Here is a 19480-nt window from a genome sequence, read left to right on the forward strand (position 1 = left end):
CATCATAACGCTTCACTAACCAATCATCGTAACGCTTCACTAACCAATCATCATAACGCTTCACTAACTAATCATCCTAACACTTCACTTACCAATCATCATAACGCTTCACTAACCAATCATCATAACGCTTCACTAACCAATCATCATAACGCTTCACTAACCAATCATCATAACGCTTCACTAACTAATCATCATAACGCTTCACTAACCAATCATCATAACGCTTCACTAACCAATCATCATAACGCTTCACTAACCAATCATCATAACGCTTCACTAACCAATCATCCTAACACTTCACTTACCAATCATCATAACGCTTCACTAACCAATCATCATAACGCTTCACTAACTAATCATCATAACGCTTCACTAACCAATCATCATAACGCTTCACTAACCAATCATCATAACGCTTCACTAACCAATCATCATAACGCTTCACTAACTAATCATCATAACGCTTCACTAACTAATCATCATAACGCTTCTCTAACAGTCATCGTAACGCTTCACTAACCAATCATCCTAACACTTCACTAACCAATCATAACCTTTCATTAACCAATCACTGTAATGCTTCACTAACCAATCATCAGTGTGTTATTCCGTTTATACCACAGCGATTTGCCAACGATGTTTAATTTATTCTTGTTCCTGTTCGCATTTACGTTTTAGCTGTGACAGTCATTCCCTTACCAGCCTTGCTCTCTCTCTCTCTCTCTCTCTCTCGCTCTCTCTCTCTAAAGAATCCTGTCATCATAAAGAGAAACCAGAAAGCGTAAACTCCTCTGTCCTAAACACTTTCCTTTGCTGATAAACTGCTTAACACTGTGACTGTTACAAAGCTCTGACACTGGAGACTCCTTCCATAAAAAATACATGAACGTCTCCTAACAAAAAAATGTCAACACATCAACAATTTTACTTTGTCAAAGGTTTTTTTAAAAATCCATTTATTATTAATCTTAGTATTATTAATCTTGTGGACCGATCGCCTTACAAGTCCCTGTATATGAGCCATATACATATGGCATGTTGTCATAGAAACGATAACGTATTAGAACAAGTGCATTAACATAAACCTGTTGTTCGCGTTACAGTCGGAACTACTGGCCGAGCTGTTATACGAAAATAATGCACACCTTCTGACCAATCAGATTTGAGCATTCACCCGCTCTGTGGTATAAAAATATATAACATTGCTTTAATGTATGATAAACACTGATACGACTCGTATCACTCGTAAATAAATGCATTTCTTTTTGTTATCACATTTCCCTCCTGTCAGTTTTCTTTCTTTTTTTTTTTTTTTGTGGATGCTGGAGAGAACGTTCACAGTTGGCATCTCACTTATTGAGTGTGTGTGAGTGAGTGAGTGTAAACTGCTGGAGACAGAAGATGCACTGAGAGAGAAAGCAGAAGAGAAGGGCATTTAGCGAGAGAGAGAGAGAGAGAGAGAGAGAGAGACAGAGAGAGAGGAACAGATGGAGTGGGTTAAAACTGTGAGTGTACAGTGGGATTAGCAGCATGTGGGTACAGCATGGTACAGTAGAAACAGTGGCTCAGCAGCACCTGACTACTGAAACACACACACACACACACACACACACACACAGCAACAACAACACCAACAACAACAGCAACAACAACAGCAACAACTTTCGGTTATGTTCCTGATTTGATAGTGTTCATAAAGCTTTACTGGCCCCTTCGGACAACTGACAGACATGAGCTGTGATAAAGGCTGTCGTAAATTTGGAAGTTGACACTTTATACCACATCTCTGTTAAATTCTAGATTGTGATTGGTGTTAATTAGTTTTCTCTAACAGCGGCTCTGACAGTAGTGCAGCAGCAAATCACAGGTTTATATTAAAGTGCTTGTTCTGATATGTTATCGTTTCTATAGTAACAGCTCATTAACAGCTCATTCACAGGGATGTGAGCCCTGCAAACAGCATGTCCCAAAGTGTTTTATTCCTCTTATACCACAGCAATTTGCCATCGATTACCATCTTTAATCTAATTAAAGAATGACACACCGCAAACAAGCTTCAACTCCTCTGTCCTGAAGAAGTCAGAAAACATTAAGTTACAGCTTCACCTTTGACTGTTACAAAGCACTGGTACTGGAGACTCCTTCCATATATGTTACATAAACCTCTCCATAGATAAAAGGTTTTCATGCAAGACAAAATGTTTGGAAGAAACTATGAAAATGAGCGCTTCTACGATGGGGGTCATGTTCATCCACGGTGATGCTACTGGTAAAATTTTGCTGTTTTCCTTCAAGCACATTTTGGCAGAAGAAGGATGGTGTAAACACGGGAATTGGATATGGGTCAGGTCTTTCGTATATGAAAACAAGTGGGACAAAAAAAAAAAATCAGATCTCTGTCAAAATATCAGAGATGTGCATCAAGGCCTGTAATGTACATGCAGCCTTACTGTCATGACATCACAGGGTCCAGAGGCTGGTGATGAAGTGGGCATGGCCACAGGAATATAGCTTGGTAATATAGCTATATATATATATATATATATATATATATATATATATATATATATATATATGTATATATATATATATATAGAAATATAGCTCTCAGTTGCTATTTAAAGTTGAAGCGTGTTGTGTGTGAACAGAATATTCAGATATTTACATTTCTGGAACTTTTTTAGCATTACATTTTTTGAACATTGCAGACTACAAACCTACCTATAGAATGTAAAAATATAAACGAGTCCTAACATCCACACCTTTCCTCCATGTCCCTCCATTCACAGTCGTTTGCTTAAACCTTTATAGCAGCCAACAATGCTTACTTCCTCCTGTATATATTACTATAATAACATTATGTATTTTGTACAGAACTGGTATAATTTTGTTTCCCTGCCACGTATCTCATTACATGAGACCCACACACATTTTTTTTGCTACTGTCATCAAACACACCCACGTCTAAATATAGACCCAATGCTGGATGTGCAAGCAGAGCATCTGCTGCTGCTCACACACTTGTTAACTTCGCTCGGGGTTTGACTGTCCGACTGCGTTTTAATTGTTCGGTTTCAGAGCGTCCGTGACGGCTTTGTCTTTCAGATGTCCCTCTGGTAGGAGTGTTGGCTTCTAGATGACTAATTCCGAGCACTATCGGTGCCAGGCTCACATGCTGTAGCTCTCTTCACAGTGTATGTCTACATATTAGCTTGGCTATTTCTTATTTCCAGTTCTGGCCGTTGCTTAGGTAACCGCCAACATCTTACTTACTGTGCCCGCTGCACATATAAACATCACATATCGAAGCTGCAGAAAGTGAAGACTTCAAAAGCTTCTTACAAGCACCAAGATGCCATGTTGCTGAGTGTATTGGGGGGGGTCATGTGCTTCCTTCACCCTTCTTTTGCTCTCCATCATGCAGTAAAAGTATGGGTCATAGATAGACACAGTGTTCCACATAAGGCTAGTGTTAGAGTAATGTAAGGAGAAATGAGTTACGGTGTGACCCTGTGTCATCAATACAGTATGCCATAAATGTACGAAAAGCTAAGGTACAGATAATACCGGTGTTACAGTATTCTCATGCTTTCAACATAAAGACTGTCCACCGTATTAGCAACAGGCGTTACAGAGTTCTGGCATTCATGTAACAAATTACTGTATATTTAGTAATGGCAGAGGATAGGAGTTACAATAACATCAGGGAATCCGAGGTACAGATAAAGGGAGGAACTGTGTTCAATACAGTATACAGTAGCAGCAAAGGACAGGAGTTGCTTCACAGATAATGCCAGCTGTAGTAACCTTAAGCTACATGTGTTACAGTGTTACAGGTAATGCCAGTGCTACAGTAAAAACACGGAACATGAGTTACCGTGAAGGAGATGTGTTTGGTACAGTATACAGTAAAAGCCAAAGACATGAGTTACAGTGTTACAGATGTCAGTGATAATGCTAATGACAGTGTTACAATATTTTGTAATGTCAGAGGACAGGAGTTACAGTGTTACATTGTAGCAGATCATTACAGTGTATGTTAAACTTAGCATGATTGTTTTATAGTGGTTGCATTGTTACAGTAGATGCAGTGTTACAGTGTTTAGGGTGTTACAGTAGTTGCTGTGTTACAGTGTTTGGGGTGTTACAGTAGCTGCAGTGTTACAGGAGTTGCAGTGTTACTGTGTTTGGGGTGTTACAGTAGTTGCTGTGTTACAGTAGTTGCAGTGTTACTGTGTTTGGGGTGTTACAGTGTTCGGGGTGTTACAGTAGTTGCTGTGTTACAGTAGTTGCAGTGTTACTGTGTTTGGGGTGTTACAGTGTTCGGGGTGTTACAGTAGTTGCAGTGTTACTGTGTTTGGGTGTTACAGTAGTTTCAGTGTTACAGTAGTTGCAGTGTTACAGTAGTTGCAGTGTTACTGTGTTTGGGGTGTTACAGTGTTCGGAGTGTTACAGTAGTTGCAGTGTTACTGTGTTTGGGGTGTTACAGTGTTTGGGGTGTTACAGTAGTTGCTGTGTTACAGTAGTTGCAGTGTTACAGTAGTTGCTGTGTTACAGTAGTTGCAGTGTTACTGTGTTTGGGGTGTTACAGTGTTCGGGGTGTTACAGTAGTTGCTGTGTTACAGTAGTTGCAGTGTTACTGTGTTTGGGGTGTTACAGTGTTCGGAGTGTTACAGTAGTTGCAGTGTTACTGTGTTTGGGGTGTTACAGTGTTTGGGTGTTACAGTAGTTTCAGTGTTACAGTAGTTGCAGTGTTACTGTGTTTGGGGTGTTACAGTGTTTGGGTGTTACAGTAGTTTCAGTGTTACAGTAGTTGCAGTGTTATGGTGGCTGAAATGCTAGTGCTTGATTTTATTTCAGTGGACATTGTTGCAAAGCTGCTTTACATAAATATATAATGTGATCTTCCCCTGTCCTTGTGGGATTCCTCTGGGTTCTCAGATTTCCTCCTACCTTCCAAAAACATGCTGGTAGGTGGACTGTCTGTGTTACTAGGTGTTACTAGAGTTCCATGCCTACTAGCGACCAGCAGTTTGGAGTGTTACAATGGCTACAGTGTTATTGGTTTTGAAGCTTTACAGTAGTTGCAGTGTTACACCTTTTGGAGTAGGAAGTGGTAGCTCAGTGGTTAAGACATTGGCCTTCTGATCGGAAGGTTGAGAGTTCAAATCCCAGCACCACCAAGCTGCCACTGCTGGGCCTTTGAGCAAGGCCCTTAACCCTCAACTGCTCAGTTGTATAAATTAGATAATTGTAAGTCGCTCTGGATAAGGGTGTCTGCCAAATGCCATTAAATGTAAATGAGTGTTACAGGGGTTGCACTGTTATACTGGCTGCTGAGTTACATGTGTGTTCAGTGTTACAGTGTTAAAGCGCTTGCACGCTTACAGTGGTTGCACAGTGTTACAGACGAATGACAGGACAGGAGTATGCAGATATTCCTACTATGCATTCTCCAAACCAAGCCCTCTTTTCCCCCTGTTCTCTGACCCTGCCTTCCCCTAGGTTTAAGCCAGGTGCTGTAGGACTATCACCTGCTTCGACGACTTTTTGTTGTTTCTGTCTCTCTCCTTTTTGCTCTTCTCTCTCCCTGCGTTTCTCTGCCCTCTCTGTATTCTGTACCCGGCACCACCGCTCACACTGCCAACTCCGCTCAGTGTTTCTCCTCCACTAAACCTTCCTCCTTCTCTATCTCTATGTTTCTCTTAGTGACTACATAATCAAGGAGAAAACAGTGCTCCTACAGAAAAAAGACAGCGAGGGTTTCGGCTTTGTGCTGAGAGGGGCCAAGGGTAAGAAGCCTCATCCTCACTGTCTGCCATTCACTCTCTCTCTCTCTCTCTCTCTCTCTCTCTCTCAATGGACTCATATTGATGCATTGCCAAGTGCTCTATTATTCCACTGTTGTATTCAAACCTCAGGTTAGGTGACATCATCGTTTCTCCTACCCATGACCTACCCTTCACTGCCTCTGCGACTTGTATAGCAGACACTATGTCACTCCAGTACGTGATATCTAGAATTTCTTTCATATCTGGAACTGTGTGGGTGTGTGTTTTGTAGCACAGACACCCATTGAAGAGTTTACACCCACCCCAGCCTTTCCAGCACTGCAGTACCTTGAGTCTGTTGACGAGGGAGGCGTAGCCTGGAGGGCTGGTCTACGAATGGGCGACTTCTTGATCGAGGTGCGTGCATGACGGCATCATGGATTAGAACATGGATTTATTTTTCACTTCCTAATTGACTAGTGTGGTAACTGACACTTCTACGCTATCTTCCCTCAGGTAAATGGTCAGAATGTGGTGAAAGTCGGCCACAGGCAGGTGGTCAACATGATCAGACAAGGCGGAAACAGCTTGATGGTCAAAGTGGTGATGGTAACCCGCAATCCTGACATGGAGGAAGGCTCCCGAAAGAAAAGTAAGAATGCTGATGATGATTGTATAATGCTTATAGATGGCATGAATTGGAAATCATAAAACATTTTTCTTCCATACGAAGGCATGTTTTTGCTCGATTGTAGCTAGGTGTGGTGGGAGATAAAAATGAAACATGACATCGGGATGACAAAACCATTCTGTGTAAATTCACTAAATTTTAAATGGACAGTATATATGTATATGTATATATGTATGTAATACATCACTGATTTACTGTTAAAAAAATTTAATGACAAAAAACTTATAATTATAATTAATTAACTGTATGGAAAACCCCCAAACTCAATCCAGCATGCAAAATTGTTAAATGTGCAAGCAGTGAGTCGAAATAATATATAATAATGTAGAGTCTTAATTGTGCTCAAGTATTTAACAGTAAAAATTAAATATTTTACTTTAAATGAAAAGTTAGTTGTAGTAGAAGTTACTAACAATTTGTATGGAAATAATACAAGTGTTAAGATCACGGTTAGCATTTACAGCTTTCTTTATATGACATTGAAATTAAATCCACACACATCACCCTCGTTTCTTTGTAATGATATGAAACCTTTAATAAGATCAGGTTCACATTTTGTTTAAAGTAATGTACGAATAGCAGATGAGACTATTCAAAAATCTTTGTGCATCCAAAAAAAATATCCATACAAATATTTTCCTTAACAGAGAGGATTCTAAGTATGACGCTACGAACTCCTAACTATAACACGTAACTACGAACTTCCAACAAAACTCTTGGGTCAAGCTTTCTTCTAAGCGTGTAGTATATTCCAGTGTACATGTTGCCAGGTGGAATATTAATTACATTAAAGCATTGTAATTTGCGGGAGCATTGATGCCTCACAGCTCCAGGGTCTCCAGGTAGATCCTCAGCTCAGATTACTGTCTGTGTGGAGTTTCATGTGATTCAATTCAATTCGATTTTATTTGTATTGGGCTTTTAACAGTGGACATAAATATATAATGTGATCTTCCCATGACCGTGTGGGATTCCTCTGGGTTCCCCGATTTCCCGGGATACACCTCCATCCTGACCAGGATAAAGATGAATAAATGAATTTTATCTTGCTTGTGAATATTAGCTGATTTATTCATATATTGATCAGAACCAGTTTATCGTCTGTTGAGAAATAAACATATAACACACATTGTTACACACAGACAGAAAGATGGAAAGTCTGTGTTACTAGGTGTTCCTAGAGTTTCATGCCTACTGGAGACCAGCCTGAAGAGATTTAGGTGCAATGTGGGGTGAAAAATGGCTGCCAGTGTGAACACTAGGTAAAATGTGCTTGAGGAGTTGATGGTCTAGCCAAATGCATTGCTGGCATTGATTGGGGGAAAATCACAATGGCTGTGTTCTAAATGAAAAATGTCTGTGGCTTGGGCCCTTCCAACAATCTACTTCAAAATGTTTGACCTTCAAAGTGAGAAAGTTTTCAAGCTGCTCTGTATATAATAAAGAGGATGATGATGATGATGATGATGTTATTCCTAACAATGGTGATCTTTCTTTCTCTTACTTTTCCTCAGTCCCACAGCAGAGTAAAAGGCTGAGCACTCCGGCCATCGCACTGCGCTCCAAATCCATGACCTCGGAGCTGGAGGAGATGGGTAAGGACTGGGATGAAAATGATGAGGATAGAAAAGATCAGAGAATAGATGTAGAGACAGTTGAGCGAGCGCAAGTACATATGGGAGTTAGGATGAGATTGGAGAAGACAGCTTGTGAGAGGGGTAGAGAGTGTGTGTGTGTGAGAGAGAGAGAGAGAAAGACGAAGAATGAGGGCGGATGAGAAGCAGAAAGCCAGCGATGTCTTCAGGAGGAAAGATGACTAAAAGAAAAAAAAATGTGGCGAGACACATGAGAGGGAGACGAAAGAACAGAGGGATGGGGGTGAAAAAATTAAAGCGTCAAGTCTCAATCCATCTCATGTTCTTTCAGAGATCTCCCACTGTCACTGTCAGCACCCACAGTACAGGTAACACCCCCCATCCTCACCCAAAATAACCCCGCCCACCCTCACCCCTCTTTCTCTTTCTGCCCCGCTGAAAAATAAAAACTCAGCCCCATCATACGGCCACAGCATTCCCACGTTCCCGAGCGGCTGTAGTTTGTGTCTTTGTTGCCGTAGTAACACCACAGGGGGTGGGTGTTGGTGGAAAAGGAGACTTTGTGTTGGCTGGTTCAGAGAATGCACAGGGCAGGCTGGACGGGTTCTGAGCATGCTCAGTGTGGATTGGAGTGGTTCTGGTTCTGAAGACACACAGTAGATGCTGGACTGGCTCTGAGCATACTCAGTGTGGGTTCGAGTGGTTCTAGTTCTGAGCATGTTTAGTGCCAGCTGCAGTGGTTCTGGTTCTGCAGACATTAAAGGTAGGCTGGACCTTTTCTGGTTCTGAGCATGTTCAGTGCAGGTTTGTCAGGGTCTGAACATATTCAGTACAGTCTGGACTAGTCCTGGTTCTGATCATGTTCAGTACAGATTGGATTGCTTCTAGTTCTGAAAATGCTGAATAGATACTGCTCAGGCCTTGACCATGTTCAGTATGGACTGGATATGCACAGTGTGTGTTGGAATGGTTCTGACGCTCAGTGTTCAGTGCAGGTTTGTCAGGTTCATGTCAGGAGCATGCTCAGTACACCCTGGGCAGTTCATGCTCAGTGAGGTTTTGACAGGATTGGTCTGAAGTCATTAAGTGCAGGCTGATCTGGTCCTGGAAATATGACAGGTTCTGGTTTTGAGCTTGCTTGATGCATATCAGATTACTTATAGCTCTGAAGATACTCAATAGAAGCTGGACAGGTTCTGGTTCTGAGCAGACTGGACTGGTTCTGAGCAGGTTAGTGCAGCGTGAATGGGTTCTGAACACTCTCAATGTGGACTGCACATGTTTTGAGCACACTCAGTGTGGACTAGATAAGTTCTGAGCATGTTTAGTGTGGACTGGACAGGTTCTGAGCATGCTTAGTGTGGACTGGACAGGTTCTGAGCATGCTCAGTGTGGACTGGATGGTTTTTGAGCACACTTAGTGCAGGTTTGACTGGTTCTGACCATACGCAGTGCAGGCCGATTATGTGGTTCTGAGCATGTGCAAATTATACTGTGTTCTGTGCTTCTGGTTCTAAGCATGCTCAGTGTGGGCTGTCCTGGTTCTGGTTCTGAGCATGCTCAGTGTGGGCTGGAGACTCAGCAGGTGGACGCCTGAGACAAAGTCCCAGTGTGTCCTCACAGCTCAGTGATCCCAAACCTGCAGATAATGAGCAGGACGTGTTATTGCCACAGTTATTACTGCACACATCCACAAAAAAGAACTGTTTTTATTTCATCGGTTATCAGAAAATTTGCTGTATAACTGCATTCAGACCCAAACACACGCTCAGACCTCACCCTTTTCACGATGGAGGCGTGGCCTAAAGTCTGAAGGCGCAGCTAAAATGTTAGAAGTGATTCAGATGATAATACACTTCTAATTTGATTTAGGGTAAGGGGAAAAGCATGAAAATATATATTTTGGTGCCGACTCACCCTCCCTTTTTCTCAGCAGGTCATTTTAACCTTATAAATAAGAGGCAGGTGTTAAAAGCATGCCAACGATGTGCCAATCTCCGCCATATGCTTTATTCTAATGTGCTGAATTAATGCAGCTCAGGTTCGCTCACCTCATTTCAACCCTCACACCTCTCCCAGTTACTGTTGCAGTATGAGAGCTGTGATCACTTCAGCAGAAATAGTGCACTAGAAACCTGGCTGTGATGCCGTCATTTAAGAGCGGCGTGTTGCTTTCAAATAGTATTATTTATGTAAAATTGCAGCATAGCTTCTTAAAGTGACCCAAGATCACCTTTCACCACTTATACATCCAGCAGTCTTTCAGTCTCTAGTGGCTCCTCTGAACCCTTCTTGTACACTCGTTCCCCTAATGCAGTTGTCTTAGAGCTCTAACCCTTAACCTCATTGACCTTTGACCCCTTTTCCTTCCTATTGCTTGTCCTGGTCGATGCCACACAGTTGACAGAGGTAAGAAATACAGATGCATGACTGCTTACTGTGTGTGTGTCTAGCATGCAGTCCTAAATTTCCACTTTGATTCATATTTATTTGAATAAATCTTAATTGAAACTCTTCGTTTGCTTCCTCTCACAGCTTCAGCCCCGTGGAAAAAAAAATCAGGTAAGGTGTGTGTGTGTGTGTAAGGTTGCTTTCACACTTGCATTTTTTGCATTTTCAAGAAAAAAGTGTCAGCAATGAAATATTTTCTGTTAAACATGTCGTAAGGAACAAAAGGAAAATTTTTGTTTTAGGAAAATAAAGATGGTGTTATGTGACCTGAGCAAAATGGATTCTTTTTGTGTAAAGGTTCATCCCAAAGTGTTTTATTTCTCTTATACCATGGCAATTTGCCAACAATTACAATTTTTCATTTACTAAGGAACAACAAGATGTATGTTTTTTTAAATCCTTTTATAGTTACGTTTATTGTTGTGTGTAAGTGAGTTCCTGTTCTCACTTATAGCAGCTATAAATAGTCGTTCCCTCACCAGCCTCTCTTTTTTCTCTCTCTTGAAGTTAGTAAGACAAAAAAAGTGTGTGAAACCGCAAAGAAACGTAAACTCGTCTGTCATGAGGATGTCGGAAAACTTAAAGTTACAGCTTTACCTCTGACTGTTACAAAGTGCTGACACTGGAGACTCCTTCCATAAATATTATATAAATGTCTCCTTACAGAAAACTTCACCACATCAACAATTATATGTTTTTAAAAATCTCTTTATTAATAGCCTTAGATTATCTGGAGTGCTGATTGGTCAGGAGGTTTAAAAAAAAAAATGCTTGATGTCACTCTGCACTTTTCTGGAAAGACAGATTAAACTTATACCACATTTTGAACAAACAAACCTGAGACATCATTGCTTTTAAAACTCGACCATATTCCTGTAAGACTTCATGTAAAACGTGAGCTGAGGGTTGAGAAAAAAAGCCTGTAGCCTTTCTCCTGTGGCTCAGAGCGAGCCTGTAAATCTGTTTATGGGCCGAATCCAATCAGGAGTCACCATAACCGTGTGTGTGTGTGTGTGTGTGTGTGTGTGTGTGTGTGTGTGTGTGTTTTACAGAGTTTGAATCCTCACAAGCTACAGAGAAAAAAAGGACCGTCTATCAGATGGCTTTGAGTAAGCAATCTCAGTATTTTGTGCATTTCTGCTCAGTGATGTGGATGAATGTGTAAATACGCAGATATATACACTGTTTATTTAAAAATGACATTACAGTGCTTAACACTGTCGTTTGAAACACGTTTATGAAGATTTGAGCTGATATTTTTATGAAAAACTGGTAAAATCTTTTTGTTCCTGTTGGCATGGTTCCTCAGGGCTGGATAAGTCTCGCTAACAGAACTTTATAGAGTGGGTTCCTCTCTGTTTTCAGACAAGCTGGATGAGATTTTAGCCGCAGCGCAGCAGACCATCAGCACCAACGAGACCCCAGTTCCACGAGGTCAAGCAGTGAAGCGGGAGAGAGGCCGGGGTTTTTACAACGAGGTGTGTGTGTCTGTGTGTTTAGTGTCGACGAATGTAGTTGTAAATATCCAGTGATGTTTAAAATCAAATTGACGTCTTGGTGGTGATGGAGAAAAAAAAAATCACAAAATGTTTTCAAGATCACTTTCTCTTTGCTACAGTCCTTTTTTTTTTAGATGTATTTATTTATTTATTATCATTACTTCAGTTTGATAAAGAAAGTCAGAAAAATGTACATGGTAAAGAAAATGTGTTAAAAATAGATAAGAAATAACAGGAACACATGGAAAAGTTTACTAAAAAATAAGGAAAATGTAAAGTAATGAAAAAAGTAATGAAATTACAAAAAAAAATTAATGAAATTACAAAAAAAATTAATTGTGCATTAGTTGAATAATGTTTACTGTTTAGTTAATGCATTACCATTTAGATTTCTTATGAATTGATTTACACTTTGTTTTTTTGAAATAATCATTATATTTTTTATTTTGTTTGCTATTTATGGCTTTTCTTTTAATGTCATTCATGAAACTATGACACGAAAGGAATACAAACAAAAAGTATCAGAAGCAAGAGGACAGAAGGGTTTTGCATTAAATGTAAACTGTTTTGCAAAAGAGTGTCACAATTTGTTGGTGCTGTTTGTAATATCTAATTATTTGCATCTTAGGCTTGAACTGTGACATTTGTATTTAAAAAAGAAAAAAGTGTTTAATGGCTCAGAGCTACAGCACCCTCTGGTGGCTAAAGGAATTGGAGGTCCACTTTAAGACTTGTGTAATTAAACCTTTCAGATAAATTGTTTCACAGTGAAAAGAATAAATATGTAGTCTATATATTGACTATATCACTCCATTTCCTCCCACCCCTCCTTTTCTTTTCACCAGTCAAACTTCGACCAATCAGGGATGGGAATAACGTCGTCTGGGCCAGGGCTCGGCTATGACCGTGGCACATTTGTGTCTGGCCACGCCCCCCAGCACGGTATGCTGCGACAGAAGTCCATCGGTGAGGCTGTCCGTCTGTCTGTCTGCCTGTCTGTCTGCGCAGCTGTGTTTTTGCCTGTGCCTGTGCTTCTAGAGTGCCAATATAGCCACTTTGTTTTGCAAAAATGCAGCCTGGCAACACCAAACGCTTGAATCTCACCAGCTTCCACTTTGTTTTGCTCCATGAGTTTCAGCCTGGTTTATTTTATCATACCAAAACAGACAAAGAAGCCATGTTGATGTCATGTCACAAACCTTGCTATACTAGGCTACATTTATGGAGTGGAACACAGTGAACTGTGGTAAGATTCAGGATGGTTTTTACCAGGCTGCTGTAGCAGAAAAAAACTCTTGCTTTTGCAGTTTGCTATAAAGAGCACGTCTGTAGCTTGTAGCGCAGCAGCAGCTATGCTAATGGGTTAAACTGGGTTTATTCAGACCCTCCACTTTTTCCAGTTCTTTTAAATCTTAATGAGCCACTCTTGTTCTTAGTGGAAATCATTTGACTGCCCATGTAAACACTTCAAAATGTCTGTGTTTTAGCACACACAAACTCTGAACATGAATAATTACCCATTTCCCAACATAGATAATGCTATCATTCTGTATCGAGCAGGGTTGCCAGCTTTCACATTCCTCTTTTACACAAATCCTAAAAAAAATCCTACTAGAATGTTAGCTATTTTAGCATGGCAAACTGATTCATAAACAAGACTATCAATTGGCTGACTATCCTATATTCTGTTTGCTTATAGCCAAGAATTATATATAAAGAGCTGTTGTTGGATGTAAAATGACATCAGTAGTAGTGCACTATTTACTAAACAGGGCATTTAAGTCTGAAATTACATTTAACATATTAAAGTGTTTAAAAAAGTATTAGAATGTCTTTAACTCGAATGCATTCTTTTTAGGCTATTCTTACCCTGTGTTTACACTAGATAAGCAGCAGACAACTATTCATTTCGTGTAACCCAAGCTCATCATCAAACCAGGAACCCAGGAGCTGTGAGGCAGCAACACTACCTGCCATACTGCCCAGTTCCTTTCACGTGGTCGGTTAGTAAGAAAATAAACCAACCATGGTTTCTGAAACTCTCACTCTAAACAATTCCTAAAAGGTTGGCAACCCTGGTGTTAAAATTAAAAATTGTGAATGACCTACTGCTAAATCTCTGCTGAGAATCTTAGGGCTTAATTCCAACCCTCTTACTGGATAAACACAGAATTGTTGAATTCACTGTGGTTTCTGTTACAAAACAGTTTGCCAGTTTTTGTAACATGATCACACACATTGCAACTAACACAGATACATACAGACACAGGAACTGATTTGCTGCCGTAAGGAGTACTAACCTCTCCCTGTCTATGCTGGAAGACGCGCATAATATAGACACTAACACTAATATTAACCAGGCAAGCTAACATACAAGCAGACAAGCAGGCAGACAGACAGACAGACAGAAGTATTACAAGATGGACTTGGACCAGATTTCATTTTTATTGGTTATACAACTTTCAATTAATCGATTAATTATCTGTGAAATGTCTTTTTCTAGTTTCATATTTATTTTATCTTATAGGTCTCTGTCACATGTTAACCCTACATCATCTGTCATTCTTTCATCCTCTTTTTTCTTTTTCTTTCTTCTCACATCTATCTCTCATACTTCAGGGGTTCCTGAGGAGGAGAAGCAGTTCCTCCATCCTCCAGCCATGAAGTTTGCACGAAGCCTTTCAGTCCCCGGCCCAGATGACATTCCCCCTCCACCAACCACAGCGCCCCCTGATCCCCCTTTCTCCTCGGCACCTCCTATGGGCTGGAGAGGCAAGACATCCCAACAGCCTTCAGTATCGGTCTCTCAGTCTACCTCCACCTCCACCCACTATCAGCTTTATTCCCAGTCATCTCACTACGCTCATGGACCAAGGGACAGGTCCCCTGGACCACCCACAAGCTCTGCAGTTTCTGACCACGCAACCTCTTATTCTCATGCCCAAGCGCACCCCTCTGTCCCCAGCAGGACTGCTTCCAGGAAGGTCGTGGGTTACACAGGAGATTCCACAGGAGCTAGTGGTGCAGCAGGAGCAAGGTCAGCTGGTTTGAGAAGGGGCTACAGCAATGCAGTTCCACCCACTAGTGTGGCTACAGTGATTCCTCAGCAACAACAGACTGCTCAGAGCCAGCAGACAAGAGTGGACCGCACAACAGCAGGGACAGCAGCTGCGGGTGGAGTCCAGAAAGTGGGTGTCCGAAGAGGCAAGGGGCCTCTGGTAAAGCAGTCAAAGGTAGAAGACCTACGTTCTGGCCAGGGCACATTAGGAAGTAAAGGTTCAGTGGAAAAGAGCTCCATTCCTATCCCAACCATCATTGTCAAAGCCCCCTCCACTAGCAGCAGTGGACGCAGTAGCCAAGGAAGCAGTGTCGAGGCTGATGTGCCCCTTCCAGGAGAAACCGACAGCTCCAAAGCCCCACCCATTGCACCCCCACCTGCCCCCACCATGCCCCCACCTGAGCCACCATCAGTCCCTCCACCACCACCACCCTCACTGCCACCACTCAGACCTCAGGAGAATCTGGACTTCACTAGCCAGTTTGGTGCAGCCATTGTGGGAGCAGCCCGCAGAGATCGTGAGCGCTTCCATGAAGCTCGACGGAAGAGTGCCTCCTTTTTTCTCTCTGCTGAGGAGGAACTGGCAGGGAGTACTGGGGTAGCAGGAATAGGAAGGAGTCAGGCCTCCCAGCAGCAGCTGCAGCAGCAACTGAGCTCCCAGCCTACACCTCGCCTGAGACCTTCCAAATCTATTGATGAGGGCATGTTCTCAGGCGACACATTCATTCAACATGCTCGCAGCATGCCACCTGCCTTTGGTCTACCTGAGTATTCCACATCTGCGCCTCTGGGGGACTATCAGCCTAAGTCTGTACCTGCTGACTTCTACCTGGGAGCCAGCCGTCAACAGCCACAACAGCAACAGCCTACCACCACCTTCATCCACCCACTGACAGGGAAAGTTCTAGACCCATCATCTCCACTGGGCCTAGCTCTAGCTGCACGGGAACGAGCCCTAAAGGATGATGGACGGATGCGCAGGGAAAGGGCTGGTGAACACCACTTCACCCGCCAACTCTCCAGCGTGGGGCCTTTTCCTTCATCCACTGCCCCACCATCATCACTGCTCTCTCATTCAGCCACCCCCTCTTCCTCCATGATCTCTTCTGCTGCTCAGTCCTCCAGCTCTTCCTCATACCTTGTCACATCCTCTTCACTAGCTGCCACCACCACCTCCACTCGGCCTCCATCACCCAGGATCCTTAGAGGAGCAGGGGGAGGTTGGACAGAGGAGACTGGGGAACGTGCTGAGAGAGAAGCTGCAGGAGCTGCACCATCCAGGGAAGGGCTGAGGGTTCGTTTCTCTGAGGACAAAACAGTCCACACACACCACTACCAGTCTCAGCACTACCAACCCACACAGAAGGAACGAGAGAGAGAGCGGCAGAGGGAACGTTCCCGGGAACGAGAGAGGGAGAGAGAGAGGGAGAGAGAGATAGAAAGAGCTCAGAGCCAGCAGCAACAGCCATCCACACAGCCAACTACTCAACAACCCCGGAGACCATCCTTCTTGAGGATGGAGAGTGAGGCAGGAACATACATCCTCTCACTCACCCCTCCATCTCCTCCACCTACTGCCATGACCACACGCACAGCAGCAGGGCCAGGGACTGGGGGAGAGGGAGGCAGCGGCATGGGACTGATGGTCCTCCCTCCTCCAGCTCCCTCAGTGGACGCAGATGATGAGTTTGTGTTTGCTGAACCTTTGCCACCTCCACTAGAATTTGCTAATAGCTTTGATCGTGGAGTAGGTTATTCTGCTATAATTGCTAACAACCTTGCAACCCGGCAGCAACAACACCAGGCAGCACCTCCGCCGCCACCTCCACCTCCCCCAAAAGATGCCTTCATGACTGGCTTCCCTGCTCAGACACCCCTGCCCTCTCCACAGGCTGGTGACTCCACCACCTCCAGTCTCACTTCCTATGATAGTGAAGTTGCTAATTTGACCCAGTCTGCCCCTTCTCCCTCTCCTGCATCCCCCAACCCTCCCCCACCTCCTTCACCTTCCACCCTACAACCTTCTGGACCCCCTCCACCTCCCTCTGTGTCACCACCTCCTCCTCCCTCTTCCTACCACAGACCTTACAGCTTGTCTCAGACGCATCAACTCTATAACAGCACTCCTGCAACCAGACGTGCCACTTCTCCCACACCACCACTTATCACAATCCCAGCTCCCCCTGCCTACGGAGGACCTCCTGCTGCTTCTTCCACCCCTGCTACATCCGTCACTTTGAGGGGGACTTCCAGCCTCTCCATGACCGCAACCTGTGCCACAGCAACCACCACCACTACAGCTGCTGTTGCTGCTAGCACTGTGCCTGCTGTCAGCATGCACACCCAGCGCATGGCGACTGTTTCCACAGTGGCCACAGGGAGTGGGAGTAGGCGGCCCAGTGCTGAGCACCACCCACCACCCACCTCAACCATGGCCAAGAGTGGCGAGTCCCAGGAGACCGTGGTGGACTCTGGTATTGAGGAGCTGGACAGCCGCAGCAGCAGTGACCACCATCTGGACAGCATCCTGGCACTTAGCAGTGGGGGAGTCAGAGAAAGGATGGAGAGAGCAGCAGAAAGTGACAGGACAAGTGGAGCAGATTTCTTAGAGTCCTACATGAGCTATCTGGATGGACAGACTTTTGAAATGCACAACACTAAAGCAGCAAGCACTGCTTCCACGTACCCCAAAATGCAACGGTACAGAGAGGGCAGTCGTGCATCAGAGCTCAGACGGCAGACCAGCACGGCTCCACCAGCCTATCACAGACGCCGTGGGGAGGAAGAGCCTGAGGAGGAGGAGCCGGAGGAGGGAGAGGAAGAGGACACTCGGGATGGTTACAGCATTAGGGAAGGACAAGGATTGTCTCGCTCCGCTGTTATGTACTTTGATCGACCCCGAACGCCTGAGATGAAGCCCCTTTGGGGTGATGGGTCAACTAGCGCTACGCAGATAGTGACTGAAAGTGGGGCTCAGTCTGATGGGACTTATGTGGAAGGGCGTAAACTGCACCCACCCATGTCGGGCATGAAAGCAAGCATCATCAGTGAACTGAACACCAAATTGCAACAAAGGAGCAAGGGAGTGGAGAACTGGGGAGCACAGCGATCACTCAGCAGGCACAGGTGTGTGTGAGAGTAGTGTCAGTATGCCTGCATGTATTTGTGATGAGACTGGTAGATCTCTGACTGCATGTATCCATTTTTGACTCTGCCATTGGTGTGTGTTTATATTATATAAAGTCAGGGGCTGCAAATCTGAATTTATACTTTATCTTCACATATACAAGTAGAGCACAATGAAATTATCTTCATCACATATCCCAGCTTATTACAAGGCTGAGGTCAGTCCTGATCAGAGAGGGTCAGTGGCCCAAGCTCAAGGGCCTAGTAGTGGTACTTGGTGGTTTCAAGGCTTGAACTCATGACCTTCTGAGTAGCAACCCAACAAATTAACCACTGAACCAAAGAGCTTAAGACCTACTTAATAAGCTCTCACTGAAGTGAAGTAAGGCCTTTGACCTTACTTCTTTTTTAAATAATGACTGATGTAATGAATAATAAAAGCACTTGACGTTGAAAAATAAATTAAATTAAAAAATTTCTATAAGATTTATATATTATTAAAGGATACAGTACAGTATATTATGCATGCCAAATTCTACCTGCTTGCATCTATTGTAATTACTTATCACAGGGCCTTTGTGTGTAAAAGAAATACAGCAGTAAATTGCATGTTATTTTGCATGTTGTCTGACTAACAACAAACCTAATGCCTACTAAGGCAGACAAAAAGTCTTGGTTTGAAGAAAATGTTTGGAAAAGCTTTACTATTTTGCTGGTTATAAAGTGCACTGTTTAAATTAGTTTGAATGGGTTAGTGCATTTTATACATTTTGTTCTGCTCTGTTCAAAATACACTTATTGAAATATAAATCTCTAAAATGCAGTCTAGTTTGACAGAACTGTGCAAAATCTGATGTATATTTACATGTACTGTAATTGTGTAATCATGCCTCAAAGGAATACTTTGGCAAAAGATCAAAATTACACTGTTTAGAAATTTTCTACTTAACCCAAATATAATAAATTAATCATGGCATTTTTTTGGTCTTGCAAGGCCATATATCCATAAATACATGACCAACATTCTTCCAACAACATCAGTAAACTATGTAATTTTTTTAAGTAAACTTTTTTTGTGCGAAGTATGCACCTTGTAAGAACAGTTACACCAAAATTTGTTCTTGTGTATTTGCACCAATCTTGCTTCCTGATTGATAGCATCTATGAGTGCATGACTGTGCTGGACTGTCTTTGCTGAATTGGTCTACATTGTCTATGTAAACCTTGTCTGAATTTGTGTGTTTAAACTGTTCCTTCTTTTTTGTGATCTCTGCTTTAATCCTACT

The 19480-nt window shown here is 42.9% G+C and overlaps 1 protein-coding gene across 1 annotated transcript in view; it reads left to right on the forward strand.

Annotated features, from left to right (window-relative positions):
- shank1 (SH3 and multiple ankyrin repeat domains 1) overlaps positions 1–19480 on the forward strand; it is a 120058-nt gene that overhangs the window by 93578 nt on the left and 7000 nt on the right. Inside the window, exons 16-25 of the mRNA XM_053239232.1 lie at positions 5713–5795; positions 6067–6191; positions 6291–6426; positions 7980–8060; positions 10461–10469; positions 10596–10622; positions 11564–11620; positions 11877–11989; positions 12856–12976; positions 14630–18194. Of these exons, the coding sequence (XP_053095207.1) occupies positions 5713–5795; positions 6067–6191; positions 6291–6426; positions 7980–8060; positions 10461–10469; positions 10596–10622; positions 11564–11620; positions 11877–11989; positions 12856–12976; positions 14630–18194 (4317 nt within the window). The remainder of the gene's footprint in view (positions 1–5712; positions 5796–6066; positions 6192–6290; positions 6427–7979; positions 8061–10460; positions 10470–10595; positions 10623–11563; positions 11621–11876; positions 11990–12855; positions 12977–14629; positions 18195–19480) is intronic.

The sequence above is a fragment of the Pangasianodon hypophthalmus genome, chromosome 13 (assembly GCF_027358585.1).
Source record: "Pangasianodon hypophthalmus isolate fPanHyp1 chromosome 13, fPanHyp1.pri, whole genome shotgun sequence".
Lineage (NCBI taxonomy): Eukaryota > Metazoa > Chordata > Actinopteri > Siluriformes > Pangasiidae > Pangasianodon > Pangasianodon hypophthalmus.